Raw genomic sequence first — 21,587 nt, 5'->3', positions numbered from 1 at the left:
ATAGTTACTGAATACCCAAGTTCAAATGCAGCCATAGGTTCTCAAACATATATTGAGGAGTTACGGAACCAGATTACTTTTCAGCTAATGTTCAACACTAATCTAGCAAGAAGTCATTAATTAGCTACACAAAATAGCTCTGGACGATGTCCATCCCAGTATGGGCTGTGTGTGAGAGTGGGACAGGGGGAGAGTGCAAGCCAGTATAAAATGATGGCTTGAATCCTAACAACTCATCTGTAAATGGAAGAGTTGCTTCTGTTTATATAGGCAACTGGAATCCTGTAGAAGGTCTGGTTGGAGTATGGGCGGGGCAGCATTTTTGTCAATCTCCTCTTCCCATTTTGTTGCTTCTCATGATTTTCCAGCAGATTTTCAAGGGGCAGCAGTTGGAAGGAAAGATAGGCAAAAAGCATTTCCTCTTTCCTCCTTCCTTTTCACTGTGGAATGTGTCCCAAAAGCAAAATTCTGCTTATGAGACTGTCAGCAGAAGTTTAGTTAGAATATAATCCAGTACTCTTGAAAGAGTTGCTTCCCTTAAGTTTGAATAGTCATACATTTCTTTTCTTTTTGCAAAGAATAAATTCTTTATGTAAAATACACCAAAAAAAGTGCATATGAAACACCATAATTGTTTTTGTTATTTGACATAGGTTATGAACATTAGAAAAGTTTTAAAACGATTGGATAAGCCAGAAGGTCTTTATCCTAATTACCTAAATCCGAGTAGTGGTCAGTGGGGTCAACGTAAGTATATCATTTTCACTAGCGGTATGCACACATTTCAGTTATTTTGTTTAAAAACAAAACGTTTAAAAGACTTCTTAAAAAGCTACTTGAACTATATTGTCAATGTGGCTTTTCTTTGTCCCTTCATTATTTGTGTTTGTTTATAAAATGTACACTAAATATACTCTGAACCAAAATAATTATGATAGTTTTGTTTTCAGGAAATAGAAATGCATTTTCATAATTTATAAGTGGTTATAGCAAAGTTGTCCTGTTCATGCGAGCACAATGAGTCTCCCCTCCCTCTCCCATCTCCTCTGGAGGGATTTGGGAACACTCAGAAAAGAATGGGGGGTTGCATGGGGGAGAAGAGAGAGGGGAAATTATCTTGTGCAGGTGGGACTCGTTTTGTGAATGGGACAATTCTTTTGGACACAGTTCATTACAAATGCAGCAGTCATCTTGAGAGCACATGTATCTATTTTACTTGTTAATTATAAATATTTAACAAAAGATTTACCGATACAAAATTTCAAAATTCATAAAGTGTTATTGCAGACACGTTTATTTGATTTGCTGCTCTGGTTGTAAATCTGGATCAGGCTCTGTCTTATTTTACAAATTTCCAAAAATCACATTGACTGGCATTGCAGAATAAAAGCTACAATAACTTGCTTTTTTGACATAGAAACATGCAAACTTGGGGGCATGGTAACCTCTCTAGAGGGGAGTAACTGCCTAGTTGTAGATAGAGAGCTGCAGGTCTTTTTGTGCTGTACACCTTTAAAATTTGCTTTTCAAAAAAAGTAATTAAAAAAAATAGACTCGGTGCGCAATCATGTCATTTCTCACGCTCCTGTGTTTGCTGATAAATTATGATAATATTGCGTTCAGTAGGCTGTGGCCACAAGGTTTGGCTGGATGGCAGATACAGTGGTGCCTTAGTTCTCCAACTTAATCCGTTCCGGAAGTCCTTTACAAAACCAAAGCGTTACAAAACCAAGGTGCTCTTTCCCATAGAAAGTAATGCAAAACGGATTGATCTGTTCCAGACTTTTAAAAGCGACCCCTAAAACAGCAATTTAACATGAATTTTACTATCTAACGAGACCATTGATCTATAAAATGAAAGCAATAATCAATGTACTGTACTATAAAATAAATAAGACAGTATTGTAGATGATAAATTTTTTTTAAAAAAAAATCGTACCTGCACTGATTATAGTCATTCCGCAGTCACACAATCAATCAGTAGCTGAACTGGGTTCCACACAGTCACAAAAACAAATTAACCGAAAAAGCCTTAAAAACAAAAACGCAAAATAAATAGCAAAAACAAAAAAAACAAATTTTATCCATTCCGAAAGTCCATTTGACTTCCGAAATGTTCGAAAACCAAGACACAGCTTCTGATTGGTACAGGTGCACCAGAAACAATAGCTGACAGCCGCATCAGACGTTCAGCTTCTGAAAAACATTCGAAAACAGGAACACTTACTTCCAGGTTTTCAGCGTTTGAGAACCAAGGCTTTTGAGAACCAAGGTACCACTGTAGAGATAAAAAGGTAAAACACCTCTAAGCTACAAAACACAAGCTAGATCCTTCTTGTAGTTTGTTGTTGGCAATGGATAATCAAAATGCAATATTCTTAGCAATGAGAAGATAATAAAATAAAAAATAAAACAGCAAACATTTCAAAACAAACAAACGAGGGAACTGGGGTTGTTTGACAAATGAGAGCAAACAAACACAAGCTGAAGAAATGCAACCAAACACATCAAACGCTTTATAAGAGACAGGACTTCCAAAAGTGTTTCTCATTTTAAGACTTCTCATGCACACCACGAGCCTTCTAGGTAGCCCCGCAGCATGCATGAAGCAAAGTCCAGCTCATCCCTGTAAGCCTGTGATTAGCACATGTTTGGTAGGAGGAGATCATGCTACCCTTCCTCCAGATCTCCTTCTCTCCGCACTAGAATTCTTATATGGTATTGTAATTAATAATTGGAACATTGGCCTGGCTTTCTGTGAGACTGTTTGGAGCTACAGATTGGCCTAGATCTGTACAAATATTTTTGGGACAAGCCCATTTGCTGCTTCTGCCCACTCTAGGCAGGACACAAATCAACCTGATTCTGTTTGGACTTCGGGCTTTGGCTGAATCTGGTGCACACCCTACCTTTTACTAAATACCACCAAAATGTTGACACTGGGCCTTAGAGAATATTGAGACTGCAACAATAGCCACTGTGAGGCAAAATATTTTCTACTACAATTAGACCAGCAGTACTATAGTTCCGAATGTTGGAACTATTTTATTGCTATTGTTCCTGTACATTTATTTAGCCTTTGTTACTTCAGTTGCAAATTGAAAGTGATTTCCAGCGTCATGGGTCAATTAGATTTGTCTCTAGCAATAATGGATATAATAGCAGGACTTATTATTGATGAGACTCTGCTTGTGCTATTTAGTCTGCAAATGTCAAGAGTTTCTGAGGTAATTCATTTAGGAAACTGCAAAGGTCATTTAAATGCTGCTATTCAGAGATCAACCTTCCATCACAGAGAGTGCACTCATTCTTCTGAGAAAAGCTTCTTTCTTCTTTGTATTGTGGACACTCGTGTAATTAATGAGGTATTTCTTTACTTTAAAAAAAGTGTTCTGTTTTGTTAGTTCTTCGTAATTCTATCTTGCCATCACAGAACAATTCTTTGGAAATGGAGAGCAAAGGTAACATTTCAGAAAACTAAATACCAGGTCACAGGCTGATAGTTAAAGATGCACACTGTAAAGGTGAAACCTTTAATAGGAAAAAGTAGGCCATATTACTTGTTTGGTTTTAAGCCTTAAAGAGTAAACAAGCATGTCTGTCCTTTCAATTTTGAAGGCATAATTTGGAAAGGAAGAACTTCATGAAGTTAAATAGACTTCTTTTCAGGATATTTGGTATAAGTGTGAAAGGGAAAGCTGCCCCCCCCCATCCCTCCCAGAATAGACATACTCCTCAATTTTCCAGATTTCATTTAATATAAATAAATTTCTGGTCCATACGGGGCACATTGCTCCAGCAATATTCTGCTCATTAGCTATGTGAAACACTTACTTTATTCTTCCTTTCACTGTTTTGCTGTGATTGAAGTCATAGCAATGACTGACATTTAGGAAATCTGCCATTATGGTCAATGACCAGAATTTTTTTGCAAATATATAAAATATCAAGGAAAACAAAATAAAGAGCCCTAACAATAAAATCACTAGTACAGTGGTACCTTGGGTTAAGAACTTAATTCGTTCTGGAAACTGGAAACTGTTCTTAACCTGAAGCACCACTTTAGCTAATGGGGCCTCCCGCTACCACCGCGCTGCTGCTGCGCGATTTCTGTTCTCATCCTGAAGCAAAGTTCTTAACCCGAGGTACTATTTCTGGGTTAGCGGAGTCTGTAACCTGATGCGTCTGTAACCCGAGGCACCACTGTAACTGTATCATACTATAAAAGCACCAGACACGGAAAACAAAATGATGTTTGCTACAATTAGTCCCTGGTGACTAATTTACATGCAGCAGCACAGTATTTAGCCATCTTAGAAGAGGTAGATGCACTATGATCTGGAAAAAGAAAGAAAGCATAAAATGTATCTCATCATCCTAGAAATATTCATTTAAAAGGTTCAATAAAACTCTTTAAGTGTAGCATTGCTCCTATTTAACCTAAAGGAGAATCAACTTGCAAAATCAAACAACATGACTTAAAATCAAACCTAAAGAGTCAGCTTAAAATTAGACTGGTTCACCTTTTAAAACCCAGATGACTGTATGCATTGCATTTGAACCATGTGTCAGTCCCACTTATAGAATAGAAAGAATAGAATGAGTTCATCAAATCAGGTTGAATGGGAGGACTTTTTAACTTTGTTAGGGGTAGAGTTCAGCTAAATATGCCAAATGCTTGACATTCTTTCATGCTCGCAGAGCACTATATTTTGAAGTAATACAATACAGAGTGATTGGATTTATATATAATCAGCTTATCAAAAAGTGTTGTTTGTAGAGCACTTTTATTCTGAATAATGGCTTGCAGCCCAATCCTTTGCATATCTACTTGGAAGTCAGCCTCACTTTGTTCAATGGCAATTACACCTAGATAAGTGTGCGCAGGGTTACAAATTAAAATAATTTCTTGGGTTTCTGGCTTTACTGTGCAAAGAGTTATTTTGCAGTTCATCTTTAAAATTAGGTGGGGAGTGTACAGACACTTAAATTGAAGGTGAAATTAGTTTAGAGTGCTTTTCTGTTTGTTTCTTTTCAGATCATGTGTCAATTGGAGGGCTTGGAGATAGCTTTTATGAATATTTGCTGAAGGCATGGCTAATGTCAGACAAGACAGATGAAGAAGGCATGCAGATGTATTATGATGCTGTTCAGGTAAATGAAATATATAAATCTACTTAAGATTTTCTAATATGAAACACCTTCTAAATAAAGGGGCTTTGCAGCATATGTTAAGTGTCTGGATTGTTTAAATGTTTTCAACAATAAATTTTGATTGAATATGTATTCCTTTAAACAAAACTTTTAAGTATATTCATCTACTTTACATGAATGTCATTGTTCCTAATTTATGAATAGACCGTGATTTCCTCCTACATCTGTCTTCACATTGTACTGATTATGTACCTGTGTCTGGTGGTCAGATTCCCAGTTTCCCTCTAGTTGTAAGATTAGCCGAAGCCTATTTATCTGTGAAAAGAGGTACAGTACTAACAAAGCATATAATTTACTCCATGCTTGGCAGTAGAAATTTTTTGTAAATGTAATGGGTTTGACCCATAGACAGAATCTGCTCGCATGCCAATGATTTCCCAAACTCCTCCCCTCAGAGGCTGCTCCCAGGATCGAGGGTCCTTTCAGAATGGTGTGTGATAGGGCATGAGGGAAGCAGGACTGCTCACACAAAACATCTCTTGAACCAGACCTACATGGTTATTAAACATGTGTCAATTCTGTTTCAAAACATTATGACAGCACATTTTTCAATAGCTTTTATGTTGACAACATTAGTTGACGGAATGTACCGTATTTTTCGCTCTATTGGACGCACCGGACCACAGGACGCACCTAGTTTTTAGAGGGGGAAATCAAGGAAAAAAATATTATCCCCCCCCCCAGCCCCAAAGAGCAACGGACAGGCTGCATGCAGCCTGTCCACTTCTCCCAGAGCTTCTCGGGGCTGCGGGGGAAGCCCAGGTCCCCCCCCCCCAGCCCCAAAGAGCAAAGAAGCCAAGACAGTGCGCAGGATCCATAGCCGCGCAACCTCTCCAGCCAGGAGCTAAACCTCTCCAGTGCAGCTAAAGAAGACAAGGCAGCAAGCGCGATCCATCCCGCTCACTGCCTTGGCTTCTTCTTTAGCCTTACACAGCATCTTTAGTCTTGCACAACGGGATGGATTGCGCCCGCTGTCCACCGGGGCTGGACTAAATGACTCCTGGGGTTCCCTTCCAACCCTGCAATTCTATGACCTCGGAAGGTGTTTGGGGTCTCCACCACTGGAGGCTTTTAAGCAGCGGTTGGGGGACCATCTGCCTGGCGTTCTTTAGCTGTGATTCCTACATTCTGAGGGGGCTGGGCTAGATGACCCTTGGGTGGCCCTCCCAACTCTATACAGTCCTACAGTTCTGCGGCAGGAGATCCACAGCCACTTCACACAATGCCCACTCCCAATTTTCATCTGAGAGACATGTGTCTCTCAGTACCCCCCTACCTGCCACACTTCCCCCACCCCACTTAAGCTGAGGGAATTCCTGCCCAGAGAAACTCCCAGCAATCAAGGAGGAGGAATCCGCTGCAGCCGTGAGCAGCGGAGGATCCATGGTCCCCTTCCTTCTCTCCTCCGTAGTTGCTTTGAAGCAGGAAAGTGGGAGAGGAGCTGCTTACACAAGTGTAAGCTGCTCCCCTCCCACATTGCCGCTTCAAACCAATCACGGAGGAGGGAATCCGCTGAAGCCTCCAGCAGCGGAGGATCCATGGTCCCCTTCCTTCCCTCCTCCGTAGTTGCTTTGAAGGAGGAAAGTGGGAGAGGAGCTGCTTACACGAGTGTAAGCTGCTCCCCTCCCACATTGCCGCTTCAAAGGGAGCCCGGGAGGAGGGAATCTGCTGCAGCTTCCCCCAACTCCCGCAGAAGCCGCGCTCTCTTTAAAGGGGCTGTGCGGCTTCTCCTGGCTTTTCTGGGAGGTGGGGGGATTCCCCCACCTCGTAGAAAAGCCCGCAGGAGCCGCGCAGCCTTTAAAGACGGTGCCGCTCTTGGGGGCTTTTCCCCCAGGAGGGAAAAGGGACTGCTGCAGCCAGTCAGTCCCTTCTCCCTCCTAGAGAAAAGCCCGCAAGAGCGCACGAAGCTTGTGTGCGGCTCTTGAGGGCTTTTCCCGCCTGCCTCCCCGCTGCATTCGCTCCATAGGACGCACACACATTTTCCCTTGCTTTTTAGGAAGGAAAAAGTGCGTCCTATGGTGCGAAAAATACGGTATGTAGTGTCCTTGCAGGATTCCCCCCCCCCCAATGGCTACAAGGAACAGCAATAACTAAATATTGAAAATCTGTTATTTCTGAATGAAGCCCTCACTGGCTGTTGTGACTAAATTGTATCTTTGTGACTGTTCAAAGATGGTGGGTTTTTAAAAGCAGTCCTGTACTAAATGTAGCCCTTTCCCTCAGGTAAAGGGAAGCATAATAAGTTGGGTTTCCATCTTTTTAAAAAGTTTAATCAGATATGTCAACTAAGCCTATGCTGTACAGAGGCCACTGCATATGTGAAACACTAGTAACATACTGTGTGTGCCGAAATCTGCCCTTGCCATGACAGCTGCTCATTCTTCATGAAATACTATACCAACCTATGGAAGTCGCTTATGGGGAGGGGGACTGCTGCCAGGCAGACTAAGAAGCCCCTAAATCTTTTCACATTAGAGTTCAAGAATGCTAGAGTAGATACTATCTGGATCTGGCAAGTTGTTTATTTTAAATATGTCAGTAAGGCCTAGAATTTTGTCCTTTGTCACTATTTGCCTCGGTTCTTCACATCGCTCCCGGAAAATGTCACTTCAGGCAGTAAAGACAGACACAACAAATGTATTCAGCTCCTTTGTACACTCCTTTTCCTCCCCTGCTTTCTATTGATGCAGCCACCTGCCTAGCTGGTTTCCTGCTTCTGATGTATTTAACGACTATTTTATTGTTTGTCTTAATGTTTTTAGCAACATGCTTCCTTTTTACAACCATTACCGTCTGCTAGCATTTTGGTACAAATTTGTTTTTCATATTGTTCTAATTTGGGCAACGCTTCTAGTTTCTGAGGGAAGCCTTCCTGTCTCAAAACATCTTCCTTGATTCTTCTTGTTAACTATGACAACATCCTCTGGTACCCTTTCTGATCTGCAGTATGCCTTCCAGCTGAGCGTCTATTTCTAATACAGAAATATTTTTGCATTTTTCTAGTCTATCGAAACCCATCTGCTCCGAAAATCTAGCACTGGTTTGATGTACATTGCTGAGTGGAAGGGTGGGCTGCTTGAACACAAAATGGGCCACCTCACTTGCTTTGCTGGAGGGATGTTCGTTCTGGGTGCAGATGGAGCACCCGCTGATAAAACTGGACGTCACATTGAACTTGGTGCTGAAATTGCCCGCACATGTCACGAGTCTTACGATCGCACAAGTAAGCATTAAACTTTGTGGAGTAGCTCTTTTCCAGAGGGTTTCCCCCCCCCCCAAAAAAAAAAAAACTTGCCCAATTCTATATTGATGGTTAGTGCTGTGCATTTTGCTTTCCCCACCCCAACACAGTTAATACATTTTACTTTTTCTGCATTGAATTTGTGTTACTTGTCACCACAGAATCGCAGACTTGTAGTGTTGGAAGGGTCCACGAGGGTCATCTATTATTTTTACATGCCCTTCACCACCAGATCCCAGAGCATATTGACGCGCAGCGTAAATTAATAATGCAGAGTCTTCTTCAGTAAAAGAATAAAAGCTTTACCGTGTTAAAACTTGTTTGCAAATAAACAGCATAGTGAACAGAAGATTTAAACTAGCTTCAGAGCATACACAGAGTACAGGCTTCACTTCTGAGTCAGGTTCCATACACACAGACACACACACTGACTGACTGAGTCTGCCTGCAGATACAATACGTATACAGAGAATGAGTCACCCTCAAGATGAGTCACAGTGATTCAGCATGCTAAGTGATTCTGCAGCTTTTCAGCACTTCACAACATTTCTAGACTCCTTTACTGCTTCCCTTACTGCTTCTGCTCTCAAATACCTTTGTCACATGACACAGATTACAGCAATTTAAAATTTAGTATTAAAAACAGTTAAAATAAATTACAGTCAGCAGAGTACAGTGGTATCTCAGTTTAAGAGCAGCCCTGTTTACGAACGATTACAAACTCCGCAAAACTGGAAGTAGTTTGAGAACTTTACCTTGGTCTAGGAATGGAATCCGAACGGTGAAAGAGCACCGGTGGCGGGAGGCCTCATGAGCGAAAGTACGCCTCGGTTTAAAAACGGTTTCGGTTTAAGAACGGACTTCCGGAACGGATTAAGTTCATAAACCGAGGTACCACTGTATGTTGTTTGGAGGGAAGTTTTTTGAGGGGGAGTTTCTCCTTGATATTAAGACCCAGAGTGGTATATTCATGCATTCCAAGATAAGCTGTAGAACTGCTTTTGACAACCACCTTCTGTCCTTGGAGTAGTTAGACAACACCACTGAAACTATGATTGGTACAGGATGACACTACCTGTAATCTATTTTCTTATTGACTAAAGAGTGTTTCTCGCTCTCTCTTTTAACACTGGTAGCAAGTTTTGTAGTGGGCTATCAGCCAGTGAGTGCCTGTGTTAGTTTGACAGACGTGTAAAAAGCTAGACTAGCTTTTCCAACCTGGTGCCTTCAAGATGTTGTTGACTTCCAACTCCTCATCAGCCCCAGCTAGCATGGCCAGTGGTATGGGGTGATGGAAGACATAGTCCAAAACATCTGGAGGGCGCTACATTGGAGAAGGCTGTGCTAGAAATCAGTTCCACTCAGTTTACTTGGAAGCTTCTCCATTTCAGCACACATGCATTATGTATCATTTTGCCTCTGTTAAAACACATTCAATAGATATTGTACACAGTTGTCCAATATCCATGTACATCTATGGGAAAACTTCTAAAGGGTTTGTTTTTACAGGTATTTTTAAAAAGCTAAAAAGATGCAACATGTTCCCAGCAGATTTAAATGTATTCCTATGTCTTGGACTTAACTGCCTTTACTAACGACTACTTTGTAGATTTCAGTAGCGTTTTAATAGTTGCTTCTGCTTCCAGAGGAACGGGCACTTGTCTTGTGAACTTCCAAGTTACACCAAACTGTCCAGTAAAGGGAAAGGTAGCAGACTTTTGTATCAAATTTGGCTGCAAAGTATGATCAATGCATGCAAGAGCTTAATTTTGAATTGCCTAGAACTTGAAACAAGCACAGATCAATATTTATTAAAGTATTTATATGCTACAGTCTCTGGCGGCATACTTCAATAAAACACAAAAATAATTAAAAACAGTACAAAACAATAATTAAAATGGCGGGCCAGACTAAAAGAACTCAAACCAATGCAAGACTTGTCAGTATAAAAAGATATTGAAGAGACACCTAAGAGTCAAAAGTGAGGGTGCTTGCTGAATCTCGGCTGAAGGAGTATTCCCTGACCTGACTTCTAGTTGAGATCAGTTGAGCCTATTTAAAACAGGCTAAACTGTTGGCATATAAACCCTTTCAACCAATTGGCATTATGTACTCAAAAAATAATAAGATTTTAAATATTCAAGCTAAAGTTTCATCAAGGACATGTTTCCTTCTCCAATAAAACCTGGAGTGAGAGAAAGCAATATTGCTAGAAAACTTAGAGTGGTTCATACATAAGGCCTATTCATAGTCCAACATTATCTTTGACCCAACTTTCAGCTTGGAAATATTGTTGCCTACAATTTTTAAGCAGATTCATTCTTCTAGTTTTGTTTCCCCAGTTTGCCCTTTTTATTCTGCATTAGTTCCTGGAAGGGACAGGGATATCAATAAATGTCATAGAAGAGGTGTGTTTTTATAAGTTTTATTGGGATGCTTTCAAAATATTTGTGCCCTCCACACTAAAATGTCATGCATTAATGACACAAGCAGAGTTGAAAGTTTTTCATGTGCCAACTCAGTTGGATATTACACATTGTTTGTGTAGGCATGAAGCTGGGACCAGAAGCCTTCAGGTTTGATGGTGGAGTTGAGGCAATTGCTACTAGACAGAATGAAAAATACTACATCTTACGGCCTGAAGTTATCGAAACCTACATGTATATGTGGAGATTCACTCATGATCCAAAGTACCGGCAGTGGGGCTGGGAAGCTGTAGAGGTAATATATTTGTTTGTTTAAAGGCTTAAATTTGAATAATGTGTTTTATTTTCACTCAAAATAAGCTTGCCTAGTAAAAATTAATGATTTTTCTGCCTCATGTGAATTTTATAATTACCCAGTTCCTTAAATAATTCCCCATTAACAGTGTCCTTATTCATTCCTTCTAACTCCTTGATTTGAGTTCCTTAGTGCCCTCCCACCTTGTGCATTAGCTGGAAATACTGATAAATACTCAGCTTATGAGTCTTAAACATATGGGAGGAAAATATTAATCCTTGTGACCCAAATGTGGGGGGTAAATAACAAAAGAATCCGCTGGGTGCCCAGATTCAAAACATGGAGCTTTGCACACTCTGTAGCAGAAGAGAGCCCCCAATAGCAGAGTTTAAACACACAAAAGTCTAGCAGCAATATCAATAGGAATATAGGTTGGTAGACCCTTTTACAGTGTTCCTCTTTTTCTACCACTCTTGCAATGAACTGACTACACACTGGTAAGTACGTTTAAAATACTTTATTTACAAAATGTTCCAGAGGTTCCAAAGATTCATGCATTTGTCCAAGCAGCAGCAAGGAGAACACTGGCAGAACACTCTTGGGTAGAAAATACAGAAAGCATCAAACACATGCTCTAAGCTTGGCGCTTGCTTAGACAAATCTTCTTGACCAGTTACATGGCACAGAGAAAGGGAACAGGAAGAGAAGGCTTCACTTCCTCCCACATCACAGAAGTGTGACCTTAGTCTAGGAACAAACTTCTCTGTTCTTAACCCCTTCATGTACTAACCAGCACTCATGCATAGTTATGTTTGACTGCAGTTTCCCACAAAATATCCCAGACAGTTCTCCACAAATCTCCTATTTCCTTTTGTTTGAAAAATAACTATTAATTCTTTTTTAGTATCCATCAGTACCTAACTCTATTTTAACATGAATATATTCAGTGTCCAATACCTTGGATTTATTGGCTGCCGGTCATGTCAAAAGTGATCCCAAAGCAATATATAGTAATTACAGAGCAAATACCACAGCCAAATATAAACTTCAATGCAACTGTAATCATAAATATCAAAACATGAACATCAGACAAATATTGAAATGGTAAAACCATAATAGTAACAGCAGCTGCAATCACTCACTGGTGCACTTCTCAGTAGGGCCCCATCAGCAGATACCAGGATAACTTCAAGTATTTAGGTCCCAAGTCATACTGTGCCCAGTATCTTTCAGTATCTTCGACTTCCATCTGAATGGTTGGTGAGCTGGGAAACACATCAGTACAATAGGAGCTTTGTCTAGGTGTGGAATAAAGATGGTAGTTTTTCTACTCTGCATGTCCTTTGAGTTCAGGAACTGTATCTGTTTGAAAAAACTACAGTGTAGGGAATTTGAGGACTCCATTTTGAAGTTGTGTGTTAAATGGCTCAAAATCAATGAGACTTTAAATAGCAATCATTAACTGGTCTTGTTGGCTTCAGTTGGGCAGTTGTTTTACATTTGTTGTGATGCTGGTGTTTCATTGTGCTATTTTATATTGTTTAAATTTTTAACTTTGTGCTATTAGGTGCCCTGAAGATGTTTTACATTAAAGCGCAGGGTGTAAGTTATAAAATATCAAACTCCTCTTTTCCTTTCTTTGAATTCAGGCATTGGAAAAATACTGCAGAGTAGATGGCGGCTATTCTGGTGTTAGGGATGTTTACAGCAACCGTCAAACCCATGATGATGTGCAGCAGAGTTTCTTCCTTTCAGAAACACTCAAGTAAGCAGTTGAAACCCTTCAGTTTAAAAGTTGAAGAGCTAAGAGTCATTAATCTTTGTATGGGCTGGTATACAGGGCAGCAGAACAAAAAAGGGGTATGGGAATATGGGGAGTCAGAACCAGGAGAAGCAAGCAGGTTATCTCTAGTGGTCTTTCAAAGACAAGATGGTCTGTTTACTGAAGTACCATAGTATTTTAACAGATGGGAGTTTTGCACATAATCTTGGTGTGTGATAGAGAAAACAAGTTCTGCTTTTTTGGCAAAGAATTGCATGGAAATGCTGTTCGGGGCCAGAATAGAAGCAGGGGGCTTCAGGGGGTACTGCTGTTGTCTTCAGCAAGCATGTCAGTTGAGACAAGGACAAAGAAATGTAACTGTGACCAGGAACGCCAGGGCTGTGATCAGGCAGATTGGTTCCAAGTAAGGGTGAGACTGCAGTCATTTGGTTCTGTGCCTCTGAAAACTGACCTGTGGGTAGTGTCGGACCTAGGACTTAGGAGAACCATGATCAAATTCCCACTCAACCTTGAGCATTGAACCCATCCCTGTTTCTCCACTTACCCCCAGTGTTTTATGAGAATAGACTGGAGGAGAGAAGCATTTATGGGCCTTTGGTCTGATCCATCAGGGCTGATCTTCTGTATATCATCCCTTCCAGAGGCAACAGGGGCTTTCTAAGCCCCATTTAAGCTTCTGGAGCATCTGTATATTGAAGAGCAAAAAAGTCCCATAGCTGCATTTCCATGTTTCCTTTGAGGAAATCTCTTCTTTCCCCATGTGTCATTTTGAGTGCTAAGCTGCTTTGCGCACACACACAAATGTGAGCTTAGAAAGGGAACTAAAATTTAGATGCAGTCAGGTATTTTCCTAGCTATTCCTTTATATTTTGTTTTATTTATATCCCACCTTTCGTCCAAGGAGCTCAGGTGGCAGACATGGGTTTTCCTTGCCCCATTTTATCATCGCAACAACCCGGTGGGGTAGTTTAGGCACAGACTGGCCCAAAGTCACATAATAAGCTTGAACCCTGTTCTCCCACGTCCTAGTTCAACACTAACCACTATGCCACATTGAAGATATATTGTACTTTTATTGATCTAGGTGTTTTGAGAGATACAAATGATTCCATTATTATTCCTATGTGAGCCTTCCAGTTTTGTAGTTTGTTAAATATCCTTTTTTTTTTGCCAGGTATCTATATTTATTATTTTCTGAAGATGATCTTCTACCGTTTGAACATTGGGTCTTTAACACTGAGGCACACCCTCTACCAGTTCTGAAAAAAGAAGAGGAGGAAAAAAGAAAAAGCCAATAAAATAATGCTGAATTCTGTTTGGGGCACACAACGTAGTAATTAAAATTCCATCATTTTTTAGTTTTGAACCAATTATTTGCAGTCTGGTGTCTACCTGTACAATATTTAACAAGTGACCTAAAGTAATTAATTATAATTAAACATATTTATGTTTTGAGAGGAATTGTAACTTGTCATCTCTAGATTTTGTTAGGCTGCAGGATGCATCTGGCCAAATAGAATACAGAGGTCAGCATGTTACTTGTTTTCCATTTTGTTTTTGACTGCAAAATCTTTTCCTCCTCTGTGAGGAGATGTCTGCTTTAAGCTGTAATACTTTGCTGTGTTGCAAAAAGCCATAAAGAATTAAGTATGAAGAGCTTTTTCTTTTTTAATATATGTTAATGTGGTTTGTCTATTACTAGAGACAAATCTGACTGTGACAGCCTCTTCTTATGCGGGTCTCTCATTAATTGGTAATTTGAATACTTTAGAAGGTGTTCTGTTCATAAGAATAGTTTCATCTCATCTGTGTGCACTATTATGTTAAACTGTGGCTTTTCTTGATAGGCAAAGTCCAGATGTTGAAACCCTTATCTAATAACAATTTTAGAACATAACTGCAAATCAACTTAAATACAAGTAAATTTAGGGCCCTTTTTTTTCTTTTCCTGTATTTGGTTTCACAAGCAGCCACAACACCCAAGAGCATAGCAGCTGCCATCTGAACTTACCCTTATCTACAACAATTTGCAAATATCAAAACCTTCTGTTAGTGCAAAGTTTCAGCATGATTTGCATTTGAAGGCACCACCTGGTTTCTCCTGAAACTTGTAATTTCTTATGAGAAATGGGTTGATCTGTGAAATCCTTTGTGTTAAGCCTTTGCCCATTTAGAGACTAGGACTAGCTAGTGTTGCAAGTATGTTGATTGCCATTTCAGACATTCCACTGTGTGACACTTGGTAGATACCAGGAACAATGCTGTGGAAGTAGGAAGAGAAGGTGCTATGCTTTAGAAATCCACATTTCAGCTTTCATTCACATTTGAGAGATGGAAAAAAACCACTACTGCTTTAAATGCTTTGCTTTAAAAAAGATTCTACTCTGTACTCATATTAATCAGTGTTAATCAAAGTGACAGAAATGGAATGTTGGTTGAGACAGCCCAATTTTTTTCAATAACTGTGGTTAGTAGTCTAATCAGAGGATGAAACAGCACTGCTTTTTCCAGTTTACCAGTTGGGATGCCTTTCTGAGCAGAATAGCCTTTAATTAGTGATTAATATAGTAAAGCTACTTGGCCACATAGGTGCCTGTGATTTAACAGGCACACACTGTTATTCTAATCTATTGCAAACCTTTTTATGCTAAGAAATATGAGAACCACAGATTTGATTCAACACAGGTAACTCCTTGGTAGCTGAAGGACTTTTTGGAATGGTGCATAAAATGAGTGATCCACAGATTTAAAAAAACCTGGTGATAATCTGCATCAGTTTCTGTGCTGATGAACAGCTTTACACAATTCTAACTTTCAATGTAATAGATTTACCCAGGGCTATGCCACAGCATTTGTGAAGACCATAGGAATGAAATCTCTTATATTTCGATCTGGTAGAATAGTGAGAGAACACAAGCAATAATTCCCCCCAAATTTATGTATTATTCCTCTTTCTGTGCCTCTCCGTGCTACATTCATTCCCTACTCACCCATCCCATTTTTTAAAAAAAAACAATTATTCTAAGATCAGGCATGGCAGCTGAAGAATCAAAGGAAACCATGCGAGTTGCTGGCACACATGAATCTCTGGTTATTACAAATGAGTTGCCTAGCAAATTTTCTTACACTAAAACTTGATTATTATTCTAGACTGATGTTCAGGTAATTGGATATGGTGTTGGTGTATGGATTTTTAAGCCATCACAAGAACCACTATAATAAAGTATAATAATGAAAATACAAGCATTTTTTTCTTCTTTATTTAACTAGAATCGGTGTCACATTTCTGATTCTGGACTTCTGCTAACATCTTTACAGTCCAGAAAATCAGTTAGACAAATTAAAAGAAGCCTTTCATATGCTATACTCTTCTGCTATGTGTCTGTGTGCTCAATTCTTTACTCATTTATGTGAAACATTAATTCAGATGTTATTCACTTTAAACATTTTTATTTGAAAATAGTTGGATAGCCTGATGTATAGAAAATCAATACTGTGGTAAATCTAAACATTCCTTTACTTTCTGTTATGAGAAACTTCATATTTTATCCTCCCCCCCCCCCTTGAAGGAATGAAGGGGAAAGAAGCTTCTGGTTTATTTCTAGCTCACAGGCTATAATGCATTTTTCAAACTACAAAGAACATCCTATTGTATCACCCAAAGCACTATTGTGTGTATATTCAAAGTCTAAATGCAGAATGGAATTAAATTCTCTAATTTTTTAAGCAAATAGTGGTGGCTTCTGCCATATAAAGAAAATATACGCAACACACAAGCGAGAGGACAGGATCAAAATATACTCAGCCATACAGGTATTCTCATCTGGTAACTTGGAATGATGTAAGTCTGCTGGTGTTGACTGGCAGACCTCTGTTTTTAAGGTTAATTGGTTCTTCAAAACCTAAAATGGAAAAGCAAATGCAAGACACCAATTAAATGTAGGGCTGCAGAGTCACCAAATTTTTGAAAGTTGCTAACTGTATAAGTTTTTTTATTTTTAAATGATTTCCCAAGCTTAAGTTACAGCTTCAACGAAAGAACCCCTCTTACTTTCTGTGGAAGCTAGTGTCAGTGGGGGGAATCCATCTTCTGAGCAAGTTCTCCCACAGAGGCATCGTAGTAGAATGTGAATTATCCCATTTGAGATCCTATATGAGGAATAAACGTTAGAACCAAAAGCAGAGGGCATCTTCTAAGACTGAGCCAATAAAAATGGCAGTGATCTTGGATTACCTTAAGTATGGTTTTCAGTTTTCTAATATAGTATTCCATTTCTGCCTTCTGACTGAAGTCCTGCCAGGCTCCATTTTTAACAGGCTGCCTTGTAGAATTACCACACCCTTTTTGTGCCAATCGATTGCTTCTCTTCACGTATAAATCTGGAACATTTTGTTTAAAAAATGTTCTGTAGAGATATAATCTGCTATGTATAGCTAAGACAAATTGTCCTGATTTTCAAAGGCCACAATCCAGATAGTATTTTCTGTTCAGTTTAACAGGCTTTTAAACATTCCAAGAGATGGCATCATTGAACATAAGTAGCCCTTTGTAACTTGCTCTTCTGGGCTTTCAGCAGATGCTCATACATAGAAGTATTGTCTGGTTAAGCAAAGCTCAGTAAACCCTATAGCCCTCAAACTGTGTAATGCCATATGTAGTGAATTGTTAAAAATAATATTCAGTCCAACCCCATATTCTAGGCAGGATACATCACGCCTTAAGCATCCTGTTTCTCAAAAATGTCCTGATAGAAGCCTTTAAAGGGAATCATTTTTCCAACACTCTCTAACAGTATTTTGTCAGTGGCTCAGGTCCAGTTGACATCTTTTATTGCCTAATGCAGGCATAGGCAAACTCGGCTCTCCAGATGTTTTGGGACTACAACTCCCATCATCCCTGACCACTGGTCCTGTTAGCAAGGGATGGTGGGAGTTGTAGTCCCAAAACATCTGGAGGGCCAAGTTTGCCTATGCCTGGCCTAATGCATAGATTTCTCCCCTATTTGTTGCCAATCTTCCAGTGTGGACCTCATCAAAACCCACTGGTGCCATTTTGGAGGAACCTGGCCAAATGTGTGAAATGGTTACTGTGCTTCTGTGAAACTTTTTTTTGTCAGTCACTATAAACAGAGTGGAAATAGAAATTTATAAATGCAGCAGGAATTGTACTGGATATTTCTTATTTTCCTCTTGCAGGCAATTTAGTGATTATTTCACCAGGTTTATTTTCCCTAATGTATTTGACACAAGTGTTTTGATCAGTTACATATTTCTCTTTATGGGAAGTTGTGATTATGGTAGTTTTTTGTTCATTGGTCTTATTATTTGAAAGAGCACAATGTTTCTATAACATACAGTAATCAGGTTGTATGTACAAGCTGCACTATAATGTACCTTTTTTGTAAAGTGATGTAAGTAGACAAGAAGATTGTATCTCCCTGTAGAACTGCAAAGTGTAAGAGAAACATGTTTTTATATCTTCAAAGCAGTAATTTATGTTAACACAAAACACCAAAGTATAAAACTTCAGAGTAATCACCATTTAAAAAGTTGTAGCTACGGTCCTGAAATTATTTACAGTGGTGTAAATAGCTTCAGAATTAACTTTTAGTATTTCCTAGAATTTGTCACACAATCAAGCTGGAAATAACACTGTGTTTACATTCAGTAGGAGTAACTATGGGTGACTGAGCTAATGCTGACCACTGTATGTGTAATTTAAGGCAATTTTTAATTTTTTTAAAGTGTCTCTTCCTGTTTCAACAGTGTCTGAATTTACATTGCTCTTCAGCATATCACACTGCAGTTGTTTAAATATATATTAAATCCTGAAATGCGAATTTAAAGTCCATGTTTGTTTATATGACAGCTCTATGATACCCAGTGACACCTTGTTGATTCAGTAAACTTGTGTGGTCATATTGTGTATTTTTTTAATTATTATTTCTGCATATCCTACTTAGTTTTCTTCCACCTTTATAGAAATCTCTGAAGTTATAAGAGAACAAAATGCTTACTTTTTAAGAACTATATTTGTAAAACAAAACAAAAAAAATCTATTGTGAATAAAGTCTTTTAATACAGCCTCTTATTTTGGTGGATTTTTTTCCTTGCACTGAAGTGCCGAAAGAGTTAAATTTCCTGTAAAGAGGAAAAGTTATGCTGGATAGCTGTATGGGAGGTAATGAACCAAAATTGGTTCTGTAGATTTATTTCTACTGCAGTAAGGTAAAGGGTAAAGGGACCCCTGACCGTTAGGTCCAGTTGTGGCCAACTCTGGGGTTGCGGCGTTCATCTCGCTCTATAGGCCAAGGGAGCCAGCGTACAGCTTCCGGGTCATGTGGCCAGCATGACTAAGCCGCTTCTGGTGAACCAGAGCAGCGCACAGAAACGCCGTTTACCTTCCCACCGGAGCAGTACCTTTTTATCTACTTGCCCTTTTGAGGTGCTTTCAAACTGCTAGGTTGGCAGGAGCAGTACTTACCAACTAAACCAGAAGTAGCTAAACTGCAGCCTGCAAGCTATATCCAGTCCTTGCCCAAGTGATTTTTGGTACCCCATAAAGCCACTCCCCCAATAATGTGCTAATATCTATGTGTGTGTAATCTACTGCCCTATTTTTTTCCTTAAGGAATAGGCACCCCTGCTGTCAATTAGACTCCGTCTGTCTGGTAAACCGATGGAGGGGCAACGGGCAACGTTGCTTCTTTTTTGTGGACTCTCCTTCATTGCTTTTTAAGCAGGGGTTGGATGGCCATCTGTCATGGATGCTTTAGTTGAAATTCCTGCATTGCAGGGGGTTGGACTAGAAGGCCCTTGGCAGCCCTTTCAACTCTACAGTTCTATTCAACCCCTTCTCCCCAAGGCACAGCACCATTCTTACAAGATTTGGTGACATGATTGGAAGGTCTTAGGCTTAGGAAATGGGAAGAAGCAATATGACACTATTCGTACTAGAATCCTAGGGAACGAAGGGAAGAGCTGCTGTTGAGCAGTTACCTCAATCGGCCTCTAGTGGAGTAATCTCAGCTCAGATCATCCCAAGCTCAGATCATGTGAGCTTGGGAGTCTTGTTGAACATGACAGTGCCGCCTCATTTAATAATTTCACAAAAAGAGTCTCCAACTTAGGATCCCTACAGCAGCCGTCCTACCTTTCAGTCATAAGAAACCAATGAGCTAAGGATATGGTTTTTACAAACACCTTGCATTTGTGAATAAATCCCCTGCAATCCTTTGAAATATTCTGTAGTGTGTCATTGAGCAGCACATGTACAAAAGAAGCTCCTTATGTGATTCTTTCAGTTCAACCCAAGCATTCTAGTTAGTTGGGAGATCTCCCAGTGAGTTACATATAAATCAGTGGGTCTACTCTAAGTATGGCTACCTGAATCAAATGGGATCAAGAAAGGGCTTATCTATCACCAACTTCCTCACCAGATCGAGATGGGCTGAGTCACAAGACTTAATGGATACATTTGTTTAACCAACAGGTACTGCAAGGGAGATCTTTAAATACTTCCACCTCCATCATGTAAAGGTCACATTTGAATCAGAGATGGGGAATCAGTTGCCCTCCAAACGTTGTTGGGCTACAACTCTCACCATCCAGGACAACTGGTAGTGCTGGCTGGAGCTGATGATACAAAACTCATTCAAATTCAGACGTGGGCCATATGGACCTTAAAGTTGCAAACTACACTTTCTGCTACTGCTTAAAGAAAATACTTTGTGTAGTAGTGAGGAACAGTGGTTGGAGAGATCAGGTAGTCTTTCTTGTGAGAGACGCCACCACACCACTGCCCTGCTGTTGAAAAGGCTGCTTAGGTGATGCTACAGGAATGATGTAGACAGCAAAGACAGAGCAATGCCAGTGTTTGGGGAGCAGGCCGCCTGCTTTCCTTAGAGTTCTGTGTTCTGGTTTCTAGGGGGAAGAAGCAGAATAAAGTATAGCCAAAAAGTATGTGCAAATGTGTCCATGCCATTTGATTCTGGTTGCAGAATGGGGGAGGGGCATGCACACATTATATATGGTACTTCGTATGGCTCCCAAAACTTCCATTGTGAAGCCTGGGACAACTATTCCTCTTAAGCAAGTTGAAATGACACCCCCACCAAAAAAAACCACAACCGAACAAAATTTGCTTTGTGGCATGAGCGTATCCCAATCAAGTAAAACAATAGAAATGCTTAACTAACTGGCCAATCACATTGGTTATGCCCGCTCCAACCAAGTCCTGCCACCCACCAACAAAAATCCTGGCTACGCCCATGCTTTGTGGGGGTCGGTGTTGTTTCTGCCGTTCATGCTTGCCTGGAAAGATATGCTCCAAATTTGAAAGCAAACACTACAGAATCTCATCACTGTTTGTTGATTGCTCCTTTATATCAGTCTCAATAGATGTTTAGGGCTGTTGTGAAATGACAGGAATTGTTTTGAAAGAGCTTGACTTGCCTTGAAATGAGTTTAGAATTGTATTAGAGGTCAACTGAAGTCACAGCCTTGTGTTAAATTTAAGTCTTGCGTGAAAAGACCCTTAAGCTACACACACACATACACCCCTAGAAGGAAACTGAGCACAGTCAACAATGACCTCTGAACTACCTTGCATAGGACTGAACTATGAAA

General features: G+C 39.9%; 1 protein-coding gene across 1 annotated transcript in view; it reads left to right on the top strand.

Moving 5' to 3' along the window:
* MAN1A1 (mannosidase alpha class 1A member 1) overlaps nt 1-19,042 on the top strand; it is a 57,008-nt gene extending 37,966 nt beyond the window's left edge. Inside the window, exons 7-12 of the mRNA XM_083497790.1 lie at nt 654-747; nt 5,039-5,154; nt 8,218-8,437; nt 11,004-11,176; nt 12,826-12,941; nt 14,134-19,042. Of these exons, the coding sequence (XP_083353916.1) occupies nt 654-747; nt 5,039-5,154; nt 8,218-8,437; nt 11,004-11,176; nt 12,826-12,941; nt 14,134-14,257 (843 nt within the window). The 3' untranslated portion in view covers nt 14,258-19,042. The remainder of the gene's footprint in view (nt 1-653; nt 748-5,038; nt 5,155-8,217; nt 8,438-11,003; nt 11,177-12,825; nt 12,942-14,133) is intronic.
* Nucleotides 19,043-21,587: the final 2,545 nt, after the last annotated feature.

Source organism: Podarcis liolepis, assembly GCF_965112155.1.
Source record: "Podarcis liolepis genome assembly, chromosome: 3".
NCBI lineage: Eukaryota > Metazoa > Chordata > Lepidosauria > Squamata > Lacertidae > Podarcis > Podarcis liolepis.
This window is presented reverse-complemented; position numbering and strand designations above follow the sequence as displayed.